The 23115-nt window shown below is 36.5% G+C and overlaps 1 protein-coding gene and 1 non-coding gene across 2 annotated transcripts in view; both read right to left on the bottom strand.

Annotated features, from left to right (window-relative positions):
• Positions 1–23115, bottom strand: part of PCNX2 (pecanex 2) — a 328287-nt gene that overhangs the window by 77573 nt on the left and 227599 nt on the right. The window contains exons 24-25 of the mRNA XM_049789037.1: positions 14077–14135; positions 4309–4524 (exon numbers count right to left, since the gene is read on the bottom strand). Of these exons, the coding sequence (XP_049644994.1) occupies positions 4309–4524; positions 14077–14135 (275 nt within the window). The remainder of the gene's footprint in view (positions 1–4308; positions 4525–14076; positions 14136–23115) is intronic.
• Positions 6436–6649, bottom strand: LOC126031517 (small nucleolar RNA U3). The gene has a single exon (XR_007503359.1). It is a non-coding gene; the product is annotated as a small nucleolar RNA U3 (small nucleolar RNA).

Here is a 23115-nt window from a genome sequence, read left to right as displayed (position 1 = left end):
GTAGATCGTGATATTACAATAAAAATCGGGGAAAGAAAGAAATTCTCAAGACCTGGTTAACTTCATGTAATGGTATTTAAAGATATAAAATAACAGCAATTAGTTTTTGCAAAATGATGTCCTTTTGTCACTGTGAGGTTCTGTAAGATTGTAATGGGATTCCCACTGTCTCTTTGTCACTGTCTGTAATTCTTTCTCCTAAATCACCTAGAATCAACTTTTTTTTTTTTTTTTTTTTTTAGTTTTTTGGGCCACACCCAGCAGTGCTCAGGGGTTACTCCTGGCTGTCTGCTCAGAAATAGCTCCTGGCAGGCACGGGGGACCATATGGGACACTGGGATTCGAACCAACCACCTTTGGTCCTGAATCGGCTGCTTGCAAGGCAAACGCAGCTGTGCTATCTCTCCAGGCCCTAGAATCAACTTCTGATGATTGTATACCTATTCACTCTATCATATCAACTTCTTCCCCATTTCCTCTATCTGACTGACCCAGACTCTATCTGGTACTGGTGCTTGTTGTGAGTGCTCCTGACCAGTGCTGTCAGAACACTCTTTTTCCTGAGTGCACTTGCTCTGTATGTTTCTGCTCAGTAGAGCGAGACCCCAGGTTCCTTAACATTGGTGACTTCATTGCAATATTCAAGGAACCCAGTAAACGTTTGTTATGTAACCATGCTGAATAAAAATCCTCCAACTGTATACAAAACTCATACATCTTATTTATTACTTGATATAATTAAAAATTTTTGAAACCATTGTGATTTTCAAAGTCCTTCATAGTTGGGTTTCAGACAATGTATTAGGGCCAATCCCACCATCCATGATGACCTCCCTCCACTAATGTTCCCAGAGTACATCCCATGCCATGCCATCCTGACCCAAGCCTGCCAGTGTAATAGGCCCATTTTAAATTTTAGTTGTTAAAGTCTGAGTCTCATGATTTCATTGATGTTGGCTTAGCTTGAATATTTAGTTTTGTCCTTTTTTGACACCACAAATACACCTGAGGCCATCTGGCCCCTACACCCATTTTTGTGTTTTTACTACTCATATTTGTAGGGGTTTTTTTTTTGTTTTGTTTTGTTTTTTTGTTTTTTTTTTTGGTTTTTGGGCCACACCCAGCGGTGCTCAGGGGTTACTCCTGGCTGTCTGCTCAGAAATAGCTCCTGGCAGGCACGGGGGACCATATGGGACACCGGGATTCAAACCAACCACCTTAGGTCCTGGACCAGCTGCTTGCAAGGCAAACACCACTGTCCTATCTCTCCGGGCCCTCATATTTGTGTTTTTAGTCCTCCACTCAATTTCTTTTTTTCTCCTCGCTAAACTCTGGGGCCAAGAGTGTTTGAGATAACTCCCATTTAAACTATGACATTTCTTTATGGAGTTAATCTAAATGATATAAGTGATATCATTCTGTATTTATTTTTCTTCTTCTAGCTCACTTAATTTACACAATGTCTTCCAGTTCCAGTCATGTTTCTGCATATTTTATGATTGCATCATTCTTTACAGCTATGTAGTATTTCATTGTACATTTGTGCCCCATCTTCAGATTCATTTGTCTGTTGTTGGAGATCTAAGTTGATCCCACATCTTAGCTATTGTACAGAGTGTTGCAATAAATATCAGTGTACATACATCCTTTTAGATGAATATTTTTCTGTCCTAGGGATAAATACCCAAAAATGGGATTGCTGGGTCATATTGTTAGTTTATTGAAATCTCTTCATACTGTTTTCCACAGGGTTTGGACCAGGCATCATTCACACCAGCAGTATAGGAGAGTTTCTTTCTCACTATTTCCCTACCAACATAAATGTTTTCCTATTATTTTTGATATGTGCCATCCTCACTGGTGTATGATGATATCTTACTATTGTCTTGGTTTGGATTTCCCTAATGATAAGTGATGAGCATTTTTTTCATGTGCCTGTGGTCATGTTGGTCTTCCTCAATACATGTCTGTTCATTACCTCTCTCCATTTTCTTAAATTTTTTTTAGGTTTTGTGGAGTTAACTTTTGTGAGTACTTGTATATCCTAGACATTGAACCTTTATTTAATGTGTTGAGTGCAAAACATTTCTCCCACTCAGTTAGCTGTCTTTTAATTTTATCCCATGTTTCTTTTGCCATTCAGAAACTTAGTTTGATGTAGTCCTATTTATTCAGATTTGATCCTATAGTCCTTGCCACTGGCAACTTTTCATTGAAGACTTTTTTGAGGTCTTGGAGTTTTCCTCCTATAATTTCCACAATGAACTTTATAAATTCAAGTCTAATATAAACGTTCTTGATCCACTTTAAATTGACCATGTAAGATGTGAGATCAATCTTTGATTTCTTACATATGGCTATCCAATTGTTCCAACACCATTTGTTGAAGAGACTGCATTTACTCCATTTCAAGTACTTGGTTCCTGTATCAAAGATAAATTGTGTTGCTGTCTTGACCTCTGTTCTGTCTTATGTCACATCTCAGGTGTATCTGCTGAGAGAGGGACTTTTTGTTCCTCATATAAACCAGGTCTATTTTGTTTGTCACTCTTTTTGACTGTAGGGTTTGTACATCCTCTTTCCAGAGAGTGGGGAAGTTCTTTGTTATTAACTCTCTCACTACTCTCCCCCTTTTCCTTATCCCTCCCCTACTGTTATTATTATAATTCAAAGGTTATGTTTTTCTTTGCTATTAAACACCTTATATATTTCCATGATTTTGTTTCTCCTTTCCTTTTTATCTCATTCCCAATGTTCACTTGTAATATGTATTCAAGTTCATCTATATGGTTCTCTACCTGCATAATTCTGCGATATGACTTACTAACATAATCTTTAATTCTTTCAATTCCATTTGATTAGATTCTCTTATCTTCTGAAAGAGCTCTTCTTTGAGTTGAATGAATTTTTCACCTACAGATTGCTTAATTTCACAGGCTAGTGACTCCTTAATTTTTTTTGTTAAAGCATTAAGTGTTGATTTTAGGTCCTCATCTATGAGGCTTGGGCATTTTGATGATCTTGGAGATTTGTTTAGGTTTCTTTCCATATCCCCAATTGCAGTTGTCCTCTAGTTTACCCATTGCCCTTTGCATTTTGTGTGTTGGAATGATGGGATTTCAGATTCCCTGTTATTTAAGGAAGTGATCTATTGAATTGACTATACAAAAGGTAGCTACAAATATACCTGCCTTACACGTTAATTTCCTAAACATGTGAGGTTTGATCTAAATGTAATAAAAAAATGGTCAATTACTTAATTGGTATGGTTGACTGAGTTTTGAATCTGTATATTGTCTGAGAAAGAAGTGCTACGGCTTATCTGCCAAGATGTCAGGATAGGCAAAGGCTAATGCTAAAATTTGGGGGAGAAGATCCTCTCTGGTAGTGGGAGCTTGGAGAGTCCTAATTCATATCAGGGACCAACGATCCATCCTTTCTATGATGCACCTTGGTTGGGATGGGAGACAGAGCAGGTGTCAGGTCCAATGACGGGCTGAAGCTAGTGCTTGGGAGAGGAGACAGATGGTGCACTAGGAGCCTGAAGAGTTGCTCTTGAGAGCCTGGTTTGAATCATAATTGATATATTTTTTAATAAATCAAGGCTATTTCCAAATGAAAATATCTAAAATAAAGCTTTTGAGAATATTTACATCTTCAGAGTTTTTCTTCTTATCTGAGCCCCTAACTTTCTGTAAGATGCATTTGATCTCCTAGACAGACAGTCTCAATCTATAAATTAGAGAGGCACAGCATTTCTTTCCTGACCTGTAACATACTGTTTTTCCAACTTTGAAAAATCCGTAAGTCCTCTTTCTTCACAATTCTCGTATGCTTAGATAAGTACAAAAACATTCCTAAATGCTCTTCCTGGTTCTGCTTTTGTCCCCATAGGGCATTTCCCCCACAACCAGAACAATCTCTTAAGGTTTTATAAATTAGGTCAGTTGTCCCACTTTTCAGAATTCATACACAGCCCTCCTTTGTGGAAAGAATTAAAAGCAACCTCAATATTCTGGATGGAAGGGCGCATGTGGCGAGGGCCTCAGACAGGCTAGCTAACTCTAGTTATTTTAGTTCTCCTGGAATTCCTGCACAGGAATGCTAGGAGTTGATCCCTACTCATTTGTTAGCACTTTTTTGTTGCTAGGCTGGAATACTCTTCTTTGTATTTCTTTACTTTCTCACTAATACTCATTCTGTAGAGCATTAAATTCTTTCTATTAAGTGGCTATTTATTAAACCTTGGCCCAATAATTAGTGTAAACAGTAGATTTACAATACCTTTCACAATGAAGGGATTCTTACCTCGGAATTCTAATCCTCGAAGCTGAAAAGTGACAAGACCATTGCCAATTTCAATCAGATGAACAAAGGCATTGAGATAGTCTGAAGCCAAAATAAAGCAGTCTCCGGAGCTGTAGTTACCCCATCGGCCAAGAATCAAATCTCCACAAAGGGAATCCTGAAGGGCCCTTGTCAAATGTTCATAGAAGATAGAATTCAGGTTGTTGTCATCATTCCCTAAGCACAGAACAAGAAATATGGTGGTTTGTCCTTAGAATACTGAGACCTATGAAACTTGTGAGTTGTCAGACTTTTAAAATATTTTTGCATATTTTTATTAAATATGTTTTAATTGCAAACACTGTGATTTACAAAGCTATTCAAAGTTAAATTTTAGACATACTTGTTTCATCACCATTCCTGCAACCAGTGTCAACTTCCCTCCATCAATTTGCCTAGAGGCCATCTCATACCTCCCATCTGCCCCAGCCTGCCATCATAACAGGCATCATTTCCAGTTTGATTAAAAAAGTTTAGGTCTCATGATTTTATTATTGTTGACTCCATGGTTTGGATGTTTTGTTCTGTCTTAACATTATCACTGCACCTGAGTCCCCTTGACTCCTGTCCTCCATTATTTCACATCTGTCTTTTTCCTCTTCCATTCATTTTCTTTCCTTGTCCTCAGAATACTCTGGGACCAAGAATGTTCTAAATAGCCCTCATTTAAACCATTGTGTCATGCAATTATTCTTAATAGCACATATAAGTCACATCATCCTGTATTAATCCTTACTTCATTTACATCATACATCCCATCCATGTTGCAGCGAAATTCATGACAGCCTCATTCTGTATGGGTATGTATAGTATTCCATTGCATATATATACCACATTTTCGTTATCCACTCATCTGTCATTAGACTTCTAGGTTGATTCTAACTCTTACTTAATGTACTGAGTTCTGTGGGAAATTGTAGTGTGCGTACAATCTTTTGAATGTTTTTCTGTCTTGGGGAAGGATATCCCCCAAAGCAGGATTTCTGGATCATATGACAACTTGAGTCTGAGTTCACTGAAAACTTTACACAAAAGTCAACTCAAAGTGAATTAAAAATCTTGTGGTCAAATGTGAATCTATAAAGTACACTGAGGAAAAGATAGGCAGAATGCTTCAAAACTATTAAAGTAGTCTTCAGTTATATGCTGCTAGTGGCAAAAGATACAGAATCAAATATGCACAAAAGGGAACACATCAAGTGAAAAAGTTTCTGCATGGCAATAAAACATGAAATAAAACAAAGTACTGAGAGAAAACATTTGTACTCAACATATCAGACAAACGGTTGATAAATAGTTGATAAAAAAAAAAGTACTCACTTTTGCACACTTCACTAAATTTTGTGAAACCCTCTTATTCCCCCACCTATCAGAACATTTCATTCTTCATAAATGTTAACTCCGTGTTGAGTTCACGTTAAAAAACAGTTGTTTTTCTAAGTTTTAACTCCAGCTTTCATGATGTCTGAATTTTGTACCTATGCTTTTCATTTAACTTTTTTGTATCTATAAACGTCTCTTCAATATGTCCCTGTCACGTAACCTTGTCTGTTTCTCTGCTTTACTGAATAATTTTACCAACCCCCCAAAACAACCTAGAACCTCTTGTTGCCACTTTAATATTCATGACTCACAATTATATTTGCTCAAATAATTTGTGTGACTTTCCACTGTTTTACATTTCTAAGCTACATTTCTTTTTTCATTTTGGGGCCACACCCAGTGGTGCTCAAGGGTTACTCCTGACTCTATGATCAGAAGTTACTCCTAACAGGTTCTGGGGACCATATGGGATGCCAAGGATTAAGCACAGATTGGCCATGTGCAAGGCAAACACCCACCCACTGTGCTAATGCTTAAGCCTTAACCCTTTATTTTTATTATTTTATTTTATTTTGCTTTGGTTTGGTTTTGGGTCATACCCAGCAGCACTCAGGGGTTACTACTGGCTCTCTACTCAGAAATCATTTTGGCAGGCTTGGAGGACCATATAGGATGCCGGGGATCAAACCCAGGTCATCCCCATGCAAGACAAATGCCCTGCCTGCTGTATTATAGCTCTGGCCCCAATTCTTTAATTCTTTTGAAACAACGTAGAATATATCCCCTCATTCTCATTCTTCCATGGGAAGAGAATAACAATCATCAGTGGTAAAAGCAGTTGTAAAAATAATACCTAGAACTGGCTTCATACCCCAAGAGAAGATGCTCTGATTCCTCCTAGAGGTTTTGGGTTCTCTAGATGATAAAAATAAGTTTTCTAGAAATGAACCATAAAAATGATACCTGAAAGTATAGTCTTTACATTATTTATAAGAGGACAATAATAATGAATCATCTATGCATCTTTACTGGGATACAAAGAGTTTGATACCCAAAGTATTCTCTAAATAGCAACTAAAACAAGTTTTTCAAATGGAAAGGTTGAATGTTCTATAAACGGCCCTCAAACCTCAAAGTCCAAAGCAACTTCTTAGAACTTTTATGATAGAGATAAAAATATTAAAACTCACCTATAGTAGTAGGGTCCCACTCACAGGTATAAACTACCTTGAGCAAACCCAGTGTATATGGTAACATGAAAGATCATTTTGTATTGGGTATTCTAGGTGGGTAGTTAAGATGCAAGAAGAAGGGAGAAAATATTGTATTCTGTGCCTTTATTTTAGGTCTATCTTTTCTTTGGTGAATAAATTATGTGTCCATAAGTCAGAGAAATATCATACTTCCCAAAATAGAAAATACTTAAACAAAATTCAAAAGTTCCTTTAAGACAGGGGTATCAAACTCGTGGCCCACGGGCCATTTGCGGCCCTCCGTACAACATTTTGTGGCCCTGCCCTAGAGGAATCTTTTTTTCTTTGTTTTGTTTTGTTTTAGTTGCTTGTGTCACACCCCGCAATGATCAAGGCTTAGTACTGACTTTGCACTCAAGGATCACCCTGACTTTGCCTCCTGTGGCCCCCAGGTAAATTGAGTTTGAGACCCCTGCTTTAAGGCTATCTATTAAGAAAGACAGAGATTTAGAAAGATCTAAAATAAAGAATGCAGATTGATATGAAGCTATCTTTTTTCTGTACTCTCAAGAAACCAGAGAATGGAGTGTATAAAGTGAAGACAGGCCCTATGTCAGTGGAATTTATATAATAAAAATAGGAATATAAATGCTGGAAATTCATGATAGATAAAAGCTGAACTAAATTTAGTTCATTCTCAACCTAATCATGATTAATGAATAAAGATAAACTGTTCTATGCTCTGAATCATGTAATACAGCTAATAAACTATCAGTATGTTAAATCTTCTATGCATATTAAGACTACTTGACCTGTCATTATATTCATTTTCTGTGATATATCAACTTGAACCTTAAGGCACTAATTAGAGTTACTAACACTTTTATAGGAAAGACCTGAACATGAGAATTAACTTTTGTTAACTGTTGAGACTAATGTTCAAATAAAACAATTTAATCCAGTTAAAGTGACAATGATTGACCACATATTTGCATTACTATTCTGAAATAAAGTACTTATGAATTAGTAAAGACATAGCAGACTTTTGAAATTATCTATATACCTAATACCAATCCCTGCAGTGTTATACAGTACCATATCTGAGATCATTGTAGACTCTTTTTTCCTACCAAATTCTATTGGTTTTAAATTTCAACCTAAAAACAAACTCATCAATTATATACAAATTCCAAACTTTAGATTCAAATTGATCATATCTATATACAATTTACATATATGTAACAAACATGTTACAATTCTTCCTAGGCAAAATTTTTTGTCACAGAGAAATGAAGTATATAAAGATAAAAAAATGGTAACAATTTGCATTCTTTCTTTAAGATAAAAGTATCATTAAAAAGATATATTATTGAAAGATAAAGGTGGAATAGTTTCATTAAGGCAAATGCATCCATAGATTGTAAGGAACAAATTTTCTTAAGACTTCTTGATCTTCAAATTTGAGACCCCAGGCTCTTATCAGCACTTACTCCTCAAGCCCCTCAGCCAGAAAGTGGATAGATCTGCAGTCCATTTAACTTCTAAACCTAAAACTATAGGGTGCTAGTGTTCCTGCTTCAATATATTACTAAATATATTACCTATTTGTAAGCAAATATACATGGAATCTATTATGCTGAGTGAAATAAGTCAGAGCGAGGGATAGAGGCGGAATAGTCTCACTTGTCTATGGGTTTTAAGAAAAATAAAAGACATTCTTGCAATAATTCTCAGAGACATAAGAGAGGAGGGCTGGAAGTTTGAGCTCACTACATGAAGCTAATCACAAAGAGTAATGAATGCAGTTAGAGAAATAACTACATTGAGAACTATCATAACAATGTGAATGAATGAGGGAAGTAGAAAGCCTTTTTAGAGACAGGCAGGGGTGGGGTGGGGAGGAGGGAGATTTGCAACATTGGTGATGGGAATGTTCCACTGTTGAAGGGGGGTATTCTTTACATGACTGAATCCCAACCACAATCATGTTTGTAATCAAGGTGTTTTAATAAAAATATTAATTTAAAAAAAGAAAGTGCAAACTACAGTGTCAAAAAAGAAAAGAGAGGCTATAAATATCAGTTCAGAAGAATAAAAGAAAAAAATTAAAGGAAAAACACAAACAAAAAAATCAAAAAACAAAACAGGCAATAACAAAAAACACAGCAGCAACACCACCAACAAAAAATCATCCCCAAAACCACAACCACATGAAAGAAAAGGGAAAAAAAAAAAAAAGGTCTGGTGTGGCAAGGCTTTGTGGGTTTTTTGTTTTTTTGTTTGCATAGGCCTAATAAGTATTGGGGAAATTAGAGGGAATTCCCTTGGCCTAGGAGGTAGATTTTCTCCACCCTTGAAGCATACTGTCATGGAGGAACTACGGGCTTCATACATGCTCATTCTCCAAACTCCAAGATCTTTTCATAGTACCAGGAAATTTTTCCTGCTCAATATATAAAAAAATGATCAGACTTAAGCACCAAACCCAAAGTCAAGGACACCAGAATCGATACCCAATCTACAACAAGCTATATACAAAGGATACTTGTTACACCAGCAGTCCATGGGCAAAAGGGGGGTATGGGATGCAGGCTGGGAACAGGGTGGAACCACTGGTGGTGGGAATGGCCCTAATTCTTTGTCACTATGTACCTTAAATATTACTGTGAGAGACTTGTAATTCACTTTGATCTCAATAAAAATTATTTTAAAAAAAGAGAGTGGGGGGAGTAGATACCTCCCCTAGAGGCAGGAAGGATGGAGAGTGGGAAGAAATGGGGGACACCAGAGATTGGAAACATGCAACATTGTATGACTGAAACTCAATCATAAACAATTTTGCAATCCACTGTGCTTAAATAAAGTAATTACATAAAAAAAAAGAAAATGACATATTTAAATTCTGAATCAAAGAAACTTTCAATCTAGAATCCACTGCCCAAGAAGTGTCTCATATAGATGGGAGACAGGTATAAAAATGTTCTCAGACAAAAAAGAGCTGATAACATTTGCCATAACCAAACTATCTCTAAACAAACTCCTTAAAGGCAACTTATATAAATCAAACAACAACTGTAGAAGTAACAACAGTCTTTTATGACAATAGTATTCTTGAAGGTCAGTGGACTAAATGCCTGACAACAGTCACAAAGTGTCAGGAAACAAAACCCATCAAATGCTGTTTATAGGAAATACAGTTAAATCTCAGGATAGACACAGGCACAGAGTGAAAGGATGGAAAACAATTATATAAGACACTGGAAAGAATAACAAAATAAAGAACGTTGGATAGTCATACTTACATTGGAAATAAATTGCATCCAACCAAAAGAAAGTAAAGAATGTATAGACAAGGATGGCCACTATTTACTGATAAAAGGAACAATAGACCAAGAAGTACTAACTCTAATCAACATATATGGGTTATCAAAATTTTAAGGCTTTTGCTCACATACCAACAGAACACATAAATGGAAACGTGATAGGAGTGGGATACTTATACATGCCACTCTCACCACTGGATAGATCTATAATGCAGAATATAAGTAAGGATATAAGATCCCTTAAAAAGGAATTAAAGGAGCTAGGGCTAGTGGATATATACAGGGCATTCCATTCTCAAATGACTGAATAATGCTCTTCTCCAGTGCACATAAAATATTCTTTAGCAGAACATAAGTTAGAACATAAGTCTAACATAAATTCACAAACAAAGGAATCATATCAAGCATCCTATCAGACTACAATGATTCAGAAATAGAGACTGATCAAAAAAAAGAAAAGATGTGAGAAACTCTAACACTTGAATACAGAACAATATGCTGCTTCAGAGCAGCTAGATCAAAGAGGAAATCATGGAAGAAATAAAAAGATTACTTGATACTAGAGATAATAAAAAATCAAGTTACTAAAATCTGTTGGGCACAGCAAAGACAGTAATTAGGGAGACACTCATGGTAATACAGGCCTGCATAAGAAAAGAAGAAAAAGATAAAAAAAAAAAGATAGAACAACTGAAATGCACAGCTTAAATATCTGGAGAACCAACAACAAGGGATTCCAAACACTACTATAAAAACAATAAAAACCAGAGAATAAATCAACATTATAGAAACCAATAGAGGGGTATAATCAATGGAACCAGGAGATTGTTTTTCAAAAGGGTAAACATGATAGACAAACTGCTGGCAAGACTAAGGAAGGAAAAAGATTAAGTGCTCAAATAAAATAGATCAAAAATGAAAGGAAAGGATAGCAATGTTAACAGAACCTCCATAAATCCAAGTCATCATGAGAGCTTACTATGAATAATTTTACTCTGTTAAGCTAAAGAAACTAGAAGAAATGGAAAGATTTCTAGAAAAATTTCCAAAAACTGAATGACGGGGAAGTAAAGAGCTTAACAGACCAATAACAAACAAGGGAATTGAACAGTAAGATAGAATCTTTCAAGTATAAAAGTCCAGCCCCAATAATTTTATGGGTGAATTTTATCAGTCAGAGGAGATTTACTGCCATTGATCCTTAAACTCTTCCAAATTATTGAAGAAATAGAAACCCTTCCTAAGTGTCTACAAAGGTAACACTATGCTAATACACAAAGCTGTCAGAGACACTATCAAAAGTAAAACCAATCTCCCTGATGAACATTGTGCAAATACCTCAACAAAACCATAACAAACTGAATCCAATAGCACATCAATAATATAATACATAATGATCATGTAGGTCTCATCTCAGATATGCAATATACACAAATCATCATTATCATTATATCATTATATATATTATAAATATATAAAATGATATATATCATTATATCATTATACAATTAACCAAATCAGCAGAAGGAAAGACAAAAAAATAACATATGATTATATCAAATGATGCTGAGAAAGCTTATGATAAGAGTCAATGATCCATTCTTTGATTAAAATCTACAGTAAAGGGGCCGGAGAGATAGCATGGGAAGTAAGGTGTTTGCCTTGCATGCAGAAGTCGGTTTGGTGGTATCAAATCCCGGTATCCCATATGGTCCCCCTGTGCCTGCCTGGAGCGATTTCTTGAGTGTAGAGCCAGAGTAACCTCCTGAGCAAATGCCGGGTGTGATCCAAAAACCAAACCAAACCAAAACAAAACAAAATCTACAGTAAAAATAGAGATGAAAGGAAAACTTCCTCAAAATAGTAACAGCTATCATGATTCCATAGCCAAATATTTTTGTTTTTGGTTGTAGTTTTTTGGGGGTCCTCACTTGGCAGTGCTCAGGGGTTACTCCTGGCTCCATGCTCATGAAATCACTCCTGGCAGGCTCGGAGGACCATTGAGATGCCGGATGATGAGGACCATATGAGATTCGAACCAATGACCTTCTGCATGAAAGGCAAACGCCTTACCTCCATGCTATCTCTCCGGCCCCGCCAATATTTTTTCTTAAAGGTGAAATTCTGAATGTATTTGCACTGAGAATATTTACAAGGCAAGAATGTGCATTGTGTCCATGCTTAGTTGTTATTGTATTAGAAGTCCTAGCAACATTAATCAGACAAGAAGAAAATAAAAAGTATTGTAAATTGGAAAAAGGAAGTCAAACTATCTCTATTTGCAGGTGGCATGATGATAATAAATGGAATACTATAAAGTTCTTCAAATATGTTGCTAGAGACAATAAATCAATACAGCCTAAGTAGCCAGCTACAAATTGAAACCGTCAAAAATCAATTGCACGGAGCTAGAGTGATAGCACAGTGGATGGGGGCGTTGCTTGCACGTGGTTCACTGGGTACGGACCCGTGCATTAGTCCCACTCAATTCCCATCATCCATATGGTCCCCCCAAGGACTACCAAGAAGTTGAATTTCTGAGTGAAGATCCAGAAATAATCCCTGAGCACTTCTGGGTGTGGCCCAAAATCCAAACAAATATTTGAGGAATACCAATAAATACATGAAAACATGCTTACTATCATTTATGATTAGGGAAATCCAAATCAAGGTAATAATGAGATAATTTATAACACCATTTGAGTATGGCACCTCAAAAAGTTACTGGGAATAATCTGTAGTGGCAGGGATTGTGGTGTAAAAGGAACTCATCTACTGCTTGGTGGGAATGTTTTTGGCCCAAGCCCTAAGGAAAACAGCATAAGAGGGTTCTCAGTAAAATTTAGGATAGAACTGCCATATGATCAATAATCCCATTTTGGGGTATCTATTCCCAGGATATAAAAACATTCATTCAAAATGTTCATGCTTATTCATTGCAGCATTCAGTATAATAGGTACGATTTAGAAAATTCTAAGATTCAACCTAAATGTTCAAAGACAGATAAGTGTATCATGACTACACAGGTAATTTACAGCAAAATGAATGGAACTGGAAGATAACATGTTATATGAAGTAAGTCATGAGAAGAATAAATATAGGATATATCATTTATATGTGGTTAGAATAACTGCATGAAGGGAATGCAAGTATTTAAACAGGTGTTTCCTAGAACACTGTTGGCTTCAGAGGATAGTTAGGAGAAGGAAAGAAACAGAGTGGAGGGGAGAGAGACAGGTGTACAATAGGAAAGTTAGGCATATTGGGTCATAGTAAGAAAGTACAAAACTAAATATTCATACTATAGAGTTAATAGCACTAAAATCATGAGACCCAAACTTTAACAGTAAAATTTAAAAAGGTTAAAAACTTAAAAAGAAGGTTATTCTGGGAGTAGAGAGGAGATATGAGATATACTCTGGGAACATTGGTGATGAGATTGGTGCTGAAACATGGTATGCCTGAAAATCAACTATATATAACTTTGTAAATCAAAATACTTTAAATATATAATTTAAAGAAATAAACTTCTAGGTTTTGAACTTTCAAGAGTATCATAATGAAACTTCCCAAATATTTTGGTAAAACACCAATAACAAGGCTAATTGTTTGCATTTAACATTTACTATATGCAAAGTAAAATACATCAGCTAACAGTCATTCAATACTGAACAGGCTCAGGATTGATTTTAAATAATGGGGAAATATATTGCCAAACCAAATCAGATACATGAAATGTTACAAATATTTAAGAAGACTAGCTTTATAGCCACAAATTAAAAAAAATAAGTTCTTAATCTCCCTTATTTGGACTTAAGGAGTCCATCTAAACATCTCTACAATAAATAAATAATTCTTTAAATGTAAGGAAATAAAAGATATATTTTACCTGGATCTTTTTCGATTTGGACAACCAGCCTTGTGTTGGAATTATCCACTCGCTTTGTACTAGAAAGGAACAAAAAAGTTTTTTTAATTATTATGTACCCATAAGATAAAATATTTAGTTTACTGTCAATTGTGTGAGTGGGGAGGTGATATTGTGCTCAAATATTAAGATGATTGGTTCAATTTAACAATGCTTCAGAAGAGAGGTCTCATGGTAAAGAATAAAGGAAAGAAATCTTAGGATATTAAACACACAAACCCAAAGTCAACAACAACAGATCGCTATCCTATCACCAACAAGCTATACACATAGCTTGTGTGCTCTGTTGTAACTGTTTAACACTTGCACTTGGGGGTGGGGCAAAAATGTGGAGATATGGGATACATGCTGGGAACAGGTGTGGAAAGGATAACCCCTGGTAGTGGAATGGGCCTCTGATTCATTGTCACTATGTACCTTAAATATATGGTGAAAGATATGTTATTTACTTGGATCACAATAAAAATCATTTTTGGGGGGCCAAAGAGATAGCATGGAGGTAGGGCATTTGCCTTGCATGAAGAAGGACTGTGGTTCGAACCCTGGCATCCCATATGGTCCTCCGAGCCTGCCAGGAGCAATTTCCTGAGCATTGAGGCCAGGAGTAACCCCTAGTGCTTTCCGGTGTGACCCAAAAAACCAATTTGACAATTTGGTTTTTCGGCCAAACCTGGGTGAAGCTCACGGGGTTACTCCTGGCTTGGGGACCCATATGGGGATGCTGGGTATCGAACTGTGATCCGTCCTAAACTAGCGCACCGCAAGGCAGATGCCTTGTCATTTTGCACCACAGCTCCGACCAAACTCAGTGAAAATTATTTTAAAAAAAATCACTAATCGTGCCCAGAGAGATAGCACAGCGGTGTTTGCCTGGCAAGCAGGCTGATCCTGGACCTAAGGTGGTTGGTTTGAAATCCCGGTGTCCAATATGGTCCCCCGTGCCTGCCAGGAGTAACCTCTGAGCACCACCGGGGTGTGACCCCAAAAAATAAAACAAAACAAAAAATCACTGATCAAAAATAAAAAAAATGAGGAGAGAGAGAGAAATAGCTGTGACATAACAATTTTTGAGTACTGGATCCACACAATATAGAACATTTTAACCTGTCACCTCACTTTCAGAACTTAGAACAGTGAACATATTGTTCCTATTTTTCTTTTCAAATTTATTCCAAAATATTATGATGAATAGTCAACATCACCACTTTACTTTCCAGAACTAAGCATTTCTCACATATCTTTATAGATTGAATCCCAGAATAAATCTACTCTCAAATTTAGAAGGATGGTTTGTTTTCTTGAGAGTAAGAAGCTACATGAATTGTTTTAACCTTTAATTAAAAATCAAACCTTTAAATTGAGATAATTATGACAGCTCAATTTAGATATTTAAGACAAAATATTATGGAAGTTAGGCAATAATTAAAGCAGATTAATTATTGACTTTTTTGGGTGGAGAAGATCAAGGCATTTTATAAGGAATCTTTAGGGAGAACCAAAAAAACAACATCCTTTGCTGGGTAGGTTCTCCAAAATTGTACAGAACCGAACACTACCCTCTTCACTTCTGAGGGGTCATAGTAAGCAAGAGTGTCCTCAAATCAATACCTATTAAAATGATATTAATCCACATATTCCTCTAAAATGGTAACAGTCGTGAACTTCATTTGTCCTGAAAACCCTTTCTCAATGCAGTATTCTCTACTCAGAGAGATGGTGTCTGAAGAACTCTTGTTTTCATTTGTATCAGATGATCAGTGGCTTCATTATTCTTTGAATGATGTATTATGAAATTGATATCCAGAAATATTCCAACTACTTATTATGCTCTAAAAATGGTAATTTCATATGACTATACCTAATAAGACAGTAAGAACATATATGCCATAATCCTGGGAGATATCTCAGAGGGCTAGAGCAAACTTTAGGACCCAAATTTGATCCCCAGTATTACATGAAATACTGAATTTGGCTCTGATAGCTCCTGAGCACCATGGGGTCACTCTGGTAGCACCAGCTAAGTCCAAGCAGATTCACATTCCTGGGCCCTAAAAACTTAAGTAGGGACCCAATCACATTAGGAGGCAAGTATAGCTAAGAGTGGCTCACATTCCTCCTGAGCAGTACTTGAGTTGTCCCTCCACAAAATTGAAAACAAAGGATTCTCATAAAAAAAATAAACATCGGGCCTGGAGAGATAGCACAGCAGCGTTTGCCTTGCAAGCAGCCGATCCTGGACCAAAGGTGGTTGGTTTGAATCCCGGCATCCCATATGGTCCCCCGTGCCTGCCAGGAGCTATTTCCTGAGCAGACAGCCAGGAGTAACCTCTGAGCAATGCGGGTGTGGACCAAAACCCAAAAAAATAATAATAATAATAATAAAAATAAAAATAAAAAATAAACATTGACCACAGAATTTTATTAGCATGTGCACAACCTATTTTTAGCATACCTGGACCTTTCCTATGATATTAATTTTCCCTATGCATTCTGTTCACCCACCTACCCTGGCTTCTTTCCCTATGAATTGATCATGATTCCACATCCTATCCCTATTACTCCTTTATCCTCAGCATCTTTTGCAACTCTTACATCCCTGTGAACATTTTTCTCCTTGGAGTATTCCCTTATAAAGCCGCCCAAGTTTTCTTAATTGTTCCCTCATATCCTTCAAATCAACCTTAAGAATTTCTTTCTCAGATACCCTCATCCCACTATTGGTGGGGAGTACTGTTTGACTCAGCTTTTTGAAAAGTAATATGGAAAGTTATTCCCCAAATAGTAAGAGAACTACAGGAATACCATTTTTTGGCATTTATCCTCAAAACACAAATAAGAAATATAAATGCACACTCTATGCTCATTGCCACACTTAGCAAAATAGCCAAGATATTGAAACTACCTGAACACACAGCTACAGGTAAATGATCCAAGTAGATTGTGATATATATTGTGATATATATATATACATGTACACAATGGAATGCTATACAGCTCTAATAATTCAATTTATAACAACATAAATAGAATTAGAGAATACCATGCTGAATGAAGTTTATCAGAAGGAATAGATACAGAATGGTCCTCTCTTGTATTTGGGATTTAAATATACATAACAAGACAGAAAAAGGGGAAGATTTTGAGGTCCTTGGAAAGAGAGAGTACATTGGGTCATGGGTATAATGTTGGAATAATGTGAATGAGAAACCATTTATTGATAGCACTGGATTCTACATAACTCTAACTTTAAAAATTCCAAAACAAATCAAAAGAACCATCCTTCTTAGGGAAGTGTTCCTTGATACCTGTTCTAAAAAAAGTTATTTTCTCACATGGTACTTGCTAAGAAGGATAGCTGCTATTAGTAGGTTACAATTATATAGGATAGTTGGCAAATTAAAGGATGAATACTTGTTGGTAATGATTGTTAAGAAATAATTTCAGTTACTTTGCTACTCAGACTATTAAGACATATGATAAATCAGCAGAAGGTAAAAGAAAGGGAATGGAAGGAATGTGCAGACAGGATTATTTTTACAATGTAATGAATATACACTACTGAGATGTGAAGCCGTATTCTTAAAATTTTATAAATTTTTAAACCTATTGACAAAATTTAAATGGGAAAATTAGGGGATAGAGTAGTATATGTGTTTTCAACACTTGTTGGTCATGCAGCCAAGTCAGGTTTGTTCTCTGGCACTGCAAGTCCTGCCAGAAGTTATCCCTGAGCAGAGTCAAGAGTAAGCCCTGAGCCCTGAATGTGTGTCAGAAGAAAGAAAGGAAGACTTTCAATGCAGACTTCTCTGTGAATATGTCCATTGGGAATCATAACAGATGCAATGTATTTATATGAAATATATGAAACTATAAATATAACAAAATACAGTTATATGAAATTATAATCTGCATAAAAACATTTGTTTTCAGAAAAAAAGGGGCCTTTTTGCTTATATATTTAAAATGCTTAAATTCCATCTAGATAAGATACATATTTAGCTTTGTGGAAAAGATTCTATAGATACCTCATAGAAAAAAGATTTGTAATGATTGATTTTCAAAACAACTGTTTCCACATGCAATTTGTATTGTTGCTTTTATTTTTTTCCAAATACCCTCAGATAATCTTTGAAAATAAGAATCCAGAGTAGCTGAAAACTATGGCAAACAACAAAATTCTTTCTAATGAAAGCTTAAATCCCAAGTTGGCATAGTTAGTTCCTAAATGGAATTTTAATTTCACCTTAAGACCTGGGACAAATGGATTTTTCAGAGGCAGAATAAACAGTTTTTCAAATGGGACTGAGCTCAAAGAAAGTAATTTATCAAATTCTTTGGGGAATTAAAACATTCTCTAAAACTGTATTAACTGAAAATTATCCATTCAAAATTTATAGAATACAGAATGCCTAAATTCTGATCAGTTATAACTAAGTTGAGCTGCCTGTATACCCAGGGTCTCTGGCTCTCCACCAGACTTCTCAAAGAAGTTGAACTGTAAGACATATTCAGTAATTTGAGGCATTTCTCCAGTGCATTCCTTATACAAATTTGGTGTTTACCCGTCAGATTTGCTAATTAGTTCAGTAATTGGATTTTTGCCTTGACTGTTTAATTGCATGAACATGTACGAAGTATTCATATACATGGATACTCTTCATCATCTTCTGAAAAAGTGACTATTTTATCCTATGAAGTATCCTTAAGACTATAGGCCTAGCATTGGGATCAAGAGTTAGGAACAGGGTTATGACATATGCCTTGCATATAGCAATTCCATTTGATGCTAAGCAGTTGCATAAGGTCTGTTTTTTTGCTTCTTTTTAATTTTTTACAAGAGGTGGTACTCAGGGCTACTCCTGGCTCTGTGCTCAGGGATCACTCCTGGAAGGTTCTTGGAGCCATATAGTATATTGCGGATAGATCGCTGGGTTGGCTGTATTTAAAGCAAGCATCTGTTCCCAGTACTATTGCTCTTGTTCCATGTCTTTCATCTTTTGCTGTTGCTAACAACCATAATGATAGTCTGGTTCCTGGGTCAAATGCTGCCTAAGACTAATTTGGCATGAGAGAAACTTCCTGAGATATCAATCTGTGTGACTGTCAGGGTAGGCTCTGGTATAATCAGACATTTAGTTAACTTCCCATCTGGAGTCCTATTTTAGTTATAGGTTCGCTGGTTACTATTACGGCATAATTAGGTGATATTCCAAATGAATCTGGTTACATGATAACATAACTATTTATTAGTATTTCAAATCAAATCAATGCCAAACTGTGATAGCTGGGGTCATTAAATTTCTCTTTTTTTCCCTTCAAGATCTCTAAGTCATTTTGGTTTGCTTGTTTTTGGGCACTCTTAGAATAAAAAACAAAATGAGAGTACTAGGTGCCTTATTTCTGCTGGATTTTTCCTTAAATTCCTAAATATCCTGAAGTATTATAGTGTTTTTCTTTATATTTCATCCATTTTTTTCTTAGTTTTCCCTGTTAGGGAGAATGATCTTGATTCTCTTACATGTCTTATTAGAAATTGAACTTTCATTGTAGTTTGTAGAGACTACGAAAAGAGGACTTTTCAATTACTTAATTTTTTTGTTTGTTTGCTTTGTTTTGGGGCCACACCAATTGATGCTCAGTGGTTACTCCTGACTATGAGCTCAGAAATCACTCCTGGCTTGGGGGACCATATGGGATGCCGGATCTGAACTGAGTCAGCAGTGTGCAAGACAAAATGCCTTGTTGCTGTACTATAACTCCACCTCCTTCCTACTTAATATTTTATAAAAAATAAAACTTTTGACAAGACCCTACATCCATTTATGATCAAATTTCTCAACAAAAGGGGTGGGAGGAACTTTCATCAAGAGAGTAAATATCAGGGAGAGAGCAGTGGCATCTGCCTTGTAAGTGCTAGCCTAGGATGAACCGTGGTTTGACCCCACGGCGTCCCATATGGTCCCCCTAAGACAGGAACGATTTCTGAGCACATAGCCAGGAGTAACCACTGAGCATCAATGGGTGTGGCTAAAACAAAACAAAACAAAAAGATAGTAAAGATCATCTATAATTAGCCTGGGTAGCCATTAAGAATTGCTGGGCCGGAGTACCACCAGATAGAAGCATAGAACACTGAAGTCTGCACTGCCAAACTGAGCATCATTAGAAGTTTCTCTAAGTACTAAATGAACATCTCTCAAGGTGGGTTCCTATTTAAAAAAAAAAAAAACAAAAAAAAAACAAGAGTACCTTTTCTTTTCTTTTCTTTTCTTTTTTTTTTTTTTTTTTTGTTTTTGTTTTTTGGGTCACAGGGATTTTGGCTCAGGGATTACTCCTGGCTCTACACTCAGAAATTGCTCCTGGCAAGCTCAGAGGACCATATGGGATGCCCGGATTTGAACCACTGTCCTTCCATATGCAAGGTAAATGCCCTAACTTCCATGCTCTCTCTCCAACCCACCTTTTATTTTCTTCACTTTATACTTATAAAATGTGTCCCTTGATTTTACCCGTACATAAACATACAATAAGTGATTGTCCTTTTGAACCAGCTTTCCCCCCAGCATGCCAGCCATAGTATCATTCCCTCAATCATATTCCCATATCTTTTACTGATCTATAACAAAAGAGTAGAATATATAGAAGTGTTCAATCTAAAGGTAAAATTTCTAATACTTTATGTAAAACAATATGTATCTCACATATATAGAGCTTAATGGGTATAATTTTCTTGACTGCTGATGTCTAATACTTTATGTAAAACAATATGTATCTCACATATATAGAGCTTAATGGGTATAATTTTCTTGACTGCTGATGTTATGAAAGTCTACTTAAGGTCTATTTAAGGTCTTATTTTATACTAGTACTCACATATTCTTATATACTATACTATAATATTTTTATATTATACTAGTATTCACAAATATAGAGCTTAATGAGCATAATTTTCTTGACCGCTGATGTTATTCAGAAAGTCTATTTAAGGTCTGTAGTAAAAGAATACTTGTTATATTCACAGTATTATGTTGCCATAGTTCCCATATGAATATAACATAAATGCAGGGTTGTGGCATTTCCCTGATAATTACTATTTTTGTTGTATTATGAGTATAACATGAAGAGATGAAAGACTATCTAGGAACTGTAAGACCCATGAAAATTCAGTTAATTTATGATTTCGTTTTTGTTTCACTTTGTAAGCTTAGAATTTGGCCCTCAAAAATATTGACAGGAGTAGGAAAATATACCTGATTCAATATTTCTAACCTAACAATTTAACAACCAAGAAAAATATTTTACACTAAAAAATTCCTTCTAAAATAACTGCAGAAGAAAGTCCAGATAATCAGCAAAGAATGAAACTATGATGCCCCACACTTCCATCTACATTAGTAAAGGCAGGAAATTTTAAGAATTTCATTCTTGTCAAGCAGTAAATGAGATGCCCTTTCTATCCTGGTGCAATGGTAACAAACAAGACCACATAGAGAGTTTGTATTTTCATAACTGCTTGGAGAAAGGAAACCAACTGAAGAATTAAGAAATATACTTGGGAGAGCATAAAAACCGGCTAACCTTTGCAAAAGCTGGCTCCCTGTGTGTGACACCAGGCGGGGAAAATCCGCGAAAGTACACCGGCCCAGTGGGGCTCAGCTGTGAAAGACTGTGAGTGTGACCTGTCTATGTCTGTCTACTGTCCTCTTGCGTGAAACTCTTGCGAGTGGGGCAAAAAGAGCCTCCAGAAACCTCGCTCGCCCAGACGCCATTTTCAGGGAGGGACTTCAGAGCATAAAAACCGGCTAACCTTTGCAAAAGCTGGCTCCCTGTGTGTGACACCAGGCGGGGAAAATCCGTGAAAGTACACCGGCCCAGTGGGGCTCAGCTGTGAAAGACTGTGAGTGTGACCTGTCTATGTCTGTCTACTGTCCTCTTGCATGAAACTCTTGCGAGTGGGGCAAAAAGAGGCTCAGAGGAGCATGGCCGCTCCGCTTCGCTACGCGGCCATGCACTCTTTCTAAGGAAAGAACTCCATTGCAACAAGAAGGAAAAATCACACTAAGAACGGCGCTATATCACAGAAGCAAACATTTCTCTCTGGACTGTCTTCTCTGTTGCATGCTCGGGCCTAAGATTTGACCCAGTGTGAGGCTTCATCCACGGAGGACTCCCCTCCCATAGAGGCAAGTCAGCCCATCCATAAAGGGAGGAGCCAGAGGAGTGTGCTGCCTACATCATATAGACAATGAATACCACTACAACACGTAGAAAAACCCACAATACAAGTGTGACAATGGGGAAACAACGCAGGCCAGCATCAGACATAGAGAATGAAGATGACAATTCTGAGGACCAGATAATGACTGAACAACTAATCAACCTCTCAGATAAGGACTTTAGACTAGCAATATGGAAGGTGCTCAACAGACTCCACAGAAACCATGGATCGAGTTGAACAGAACACTAATAAGAACCAAGAAAATATGAAGGCAGAAATGACAAAACTCCAAACTGAAATAACATGTCAACTAACAGGACTGAAAAACTCAGTAAACGAAGTGAATGACAAAATGGATAAGCTCTGGGACAGGGTATCAGAAGCTGAGAATAGACTTGGTGCTGTGGAAGATGAGATACATAACAATTCCATACAGCAGGAGAGATTGGACAAAAAACTTAAAGCAAATGAGCAGACAATGGAAAAATTAGTCAAAGAATGGGAACAGACGAAAATAGAAGTCTATGATAAGATCAACAGAAACAACTTAAGAATCATTGGAGTCCCAGAGACCCAGGAAGAAAATTTCCAGGAAGAATCAATGGTCAAGAACATCATTAAAGAGAAACTTCCAGAGCTAAAGAATATATGTGATCAAATCCTGCATGCCCGAAGAGTACCAAACCAAAAGAGACCCCAGAAAAACCACCCCAAGACACATCCTAGTCACAATGACAAATCCACAGATAGAGACAGAATTCTGAAAACAGCAAGATCAAAAG

The sequence above is a fragment of the Suncus etruscus genome, chromosome 15 (genome assembly GCF_024139225.1).
Source record: "Suncus etruscus isolate mSunEtr1 chromosome 15, mSunEtr1.pri.cur, whole genome shotgun sequence".
NCBI classification, from domain to species: domain Eukaryota; kingdom Metazoa; phylum Chordata; class Mammalia; order Eulipotyphla; family Soricidae; genus Suncus; species Suncus etruscus.
This window is presented reverse-complemented; position numbering and strand designations above follow the sequence as displayed.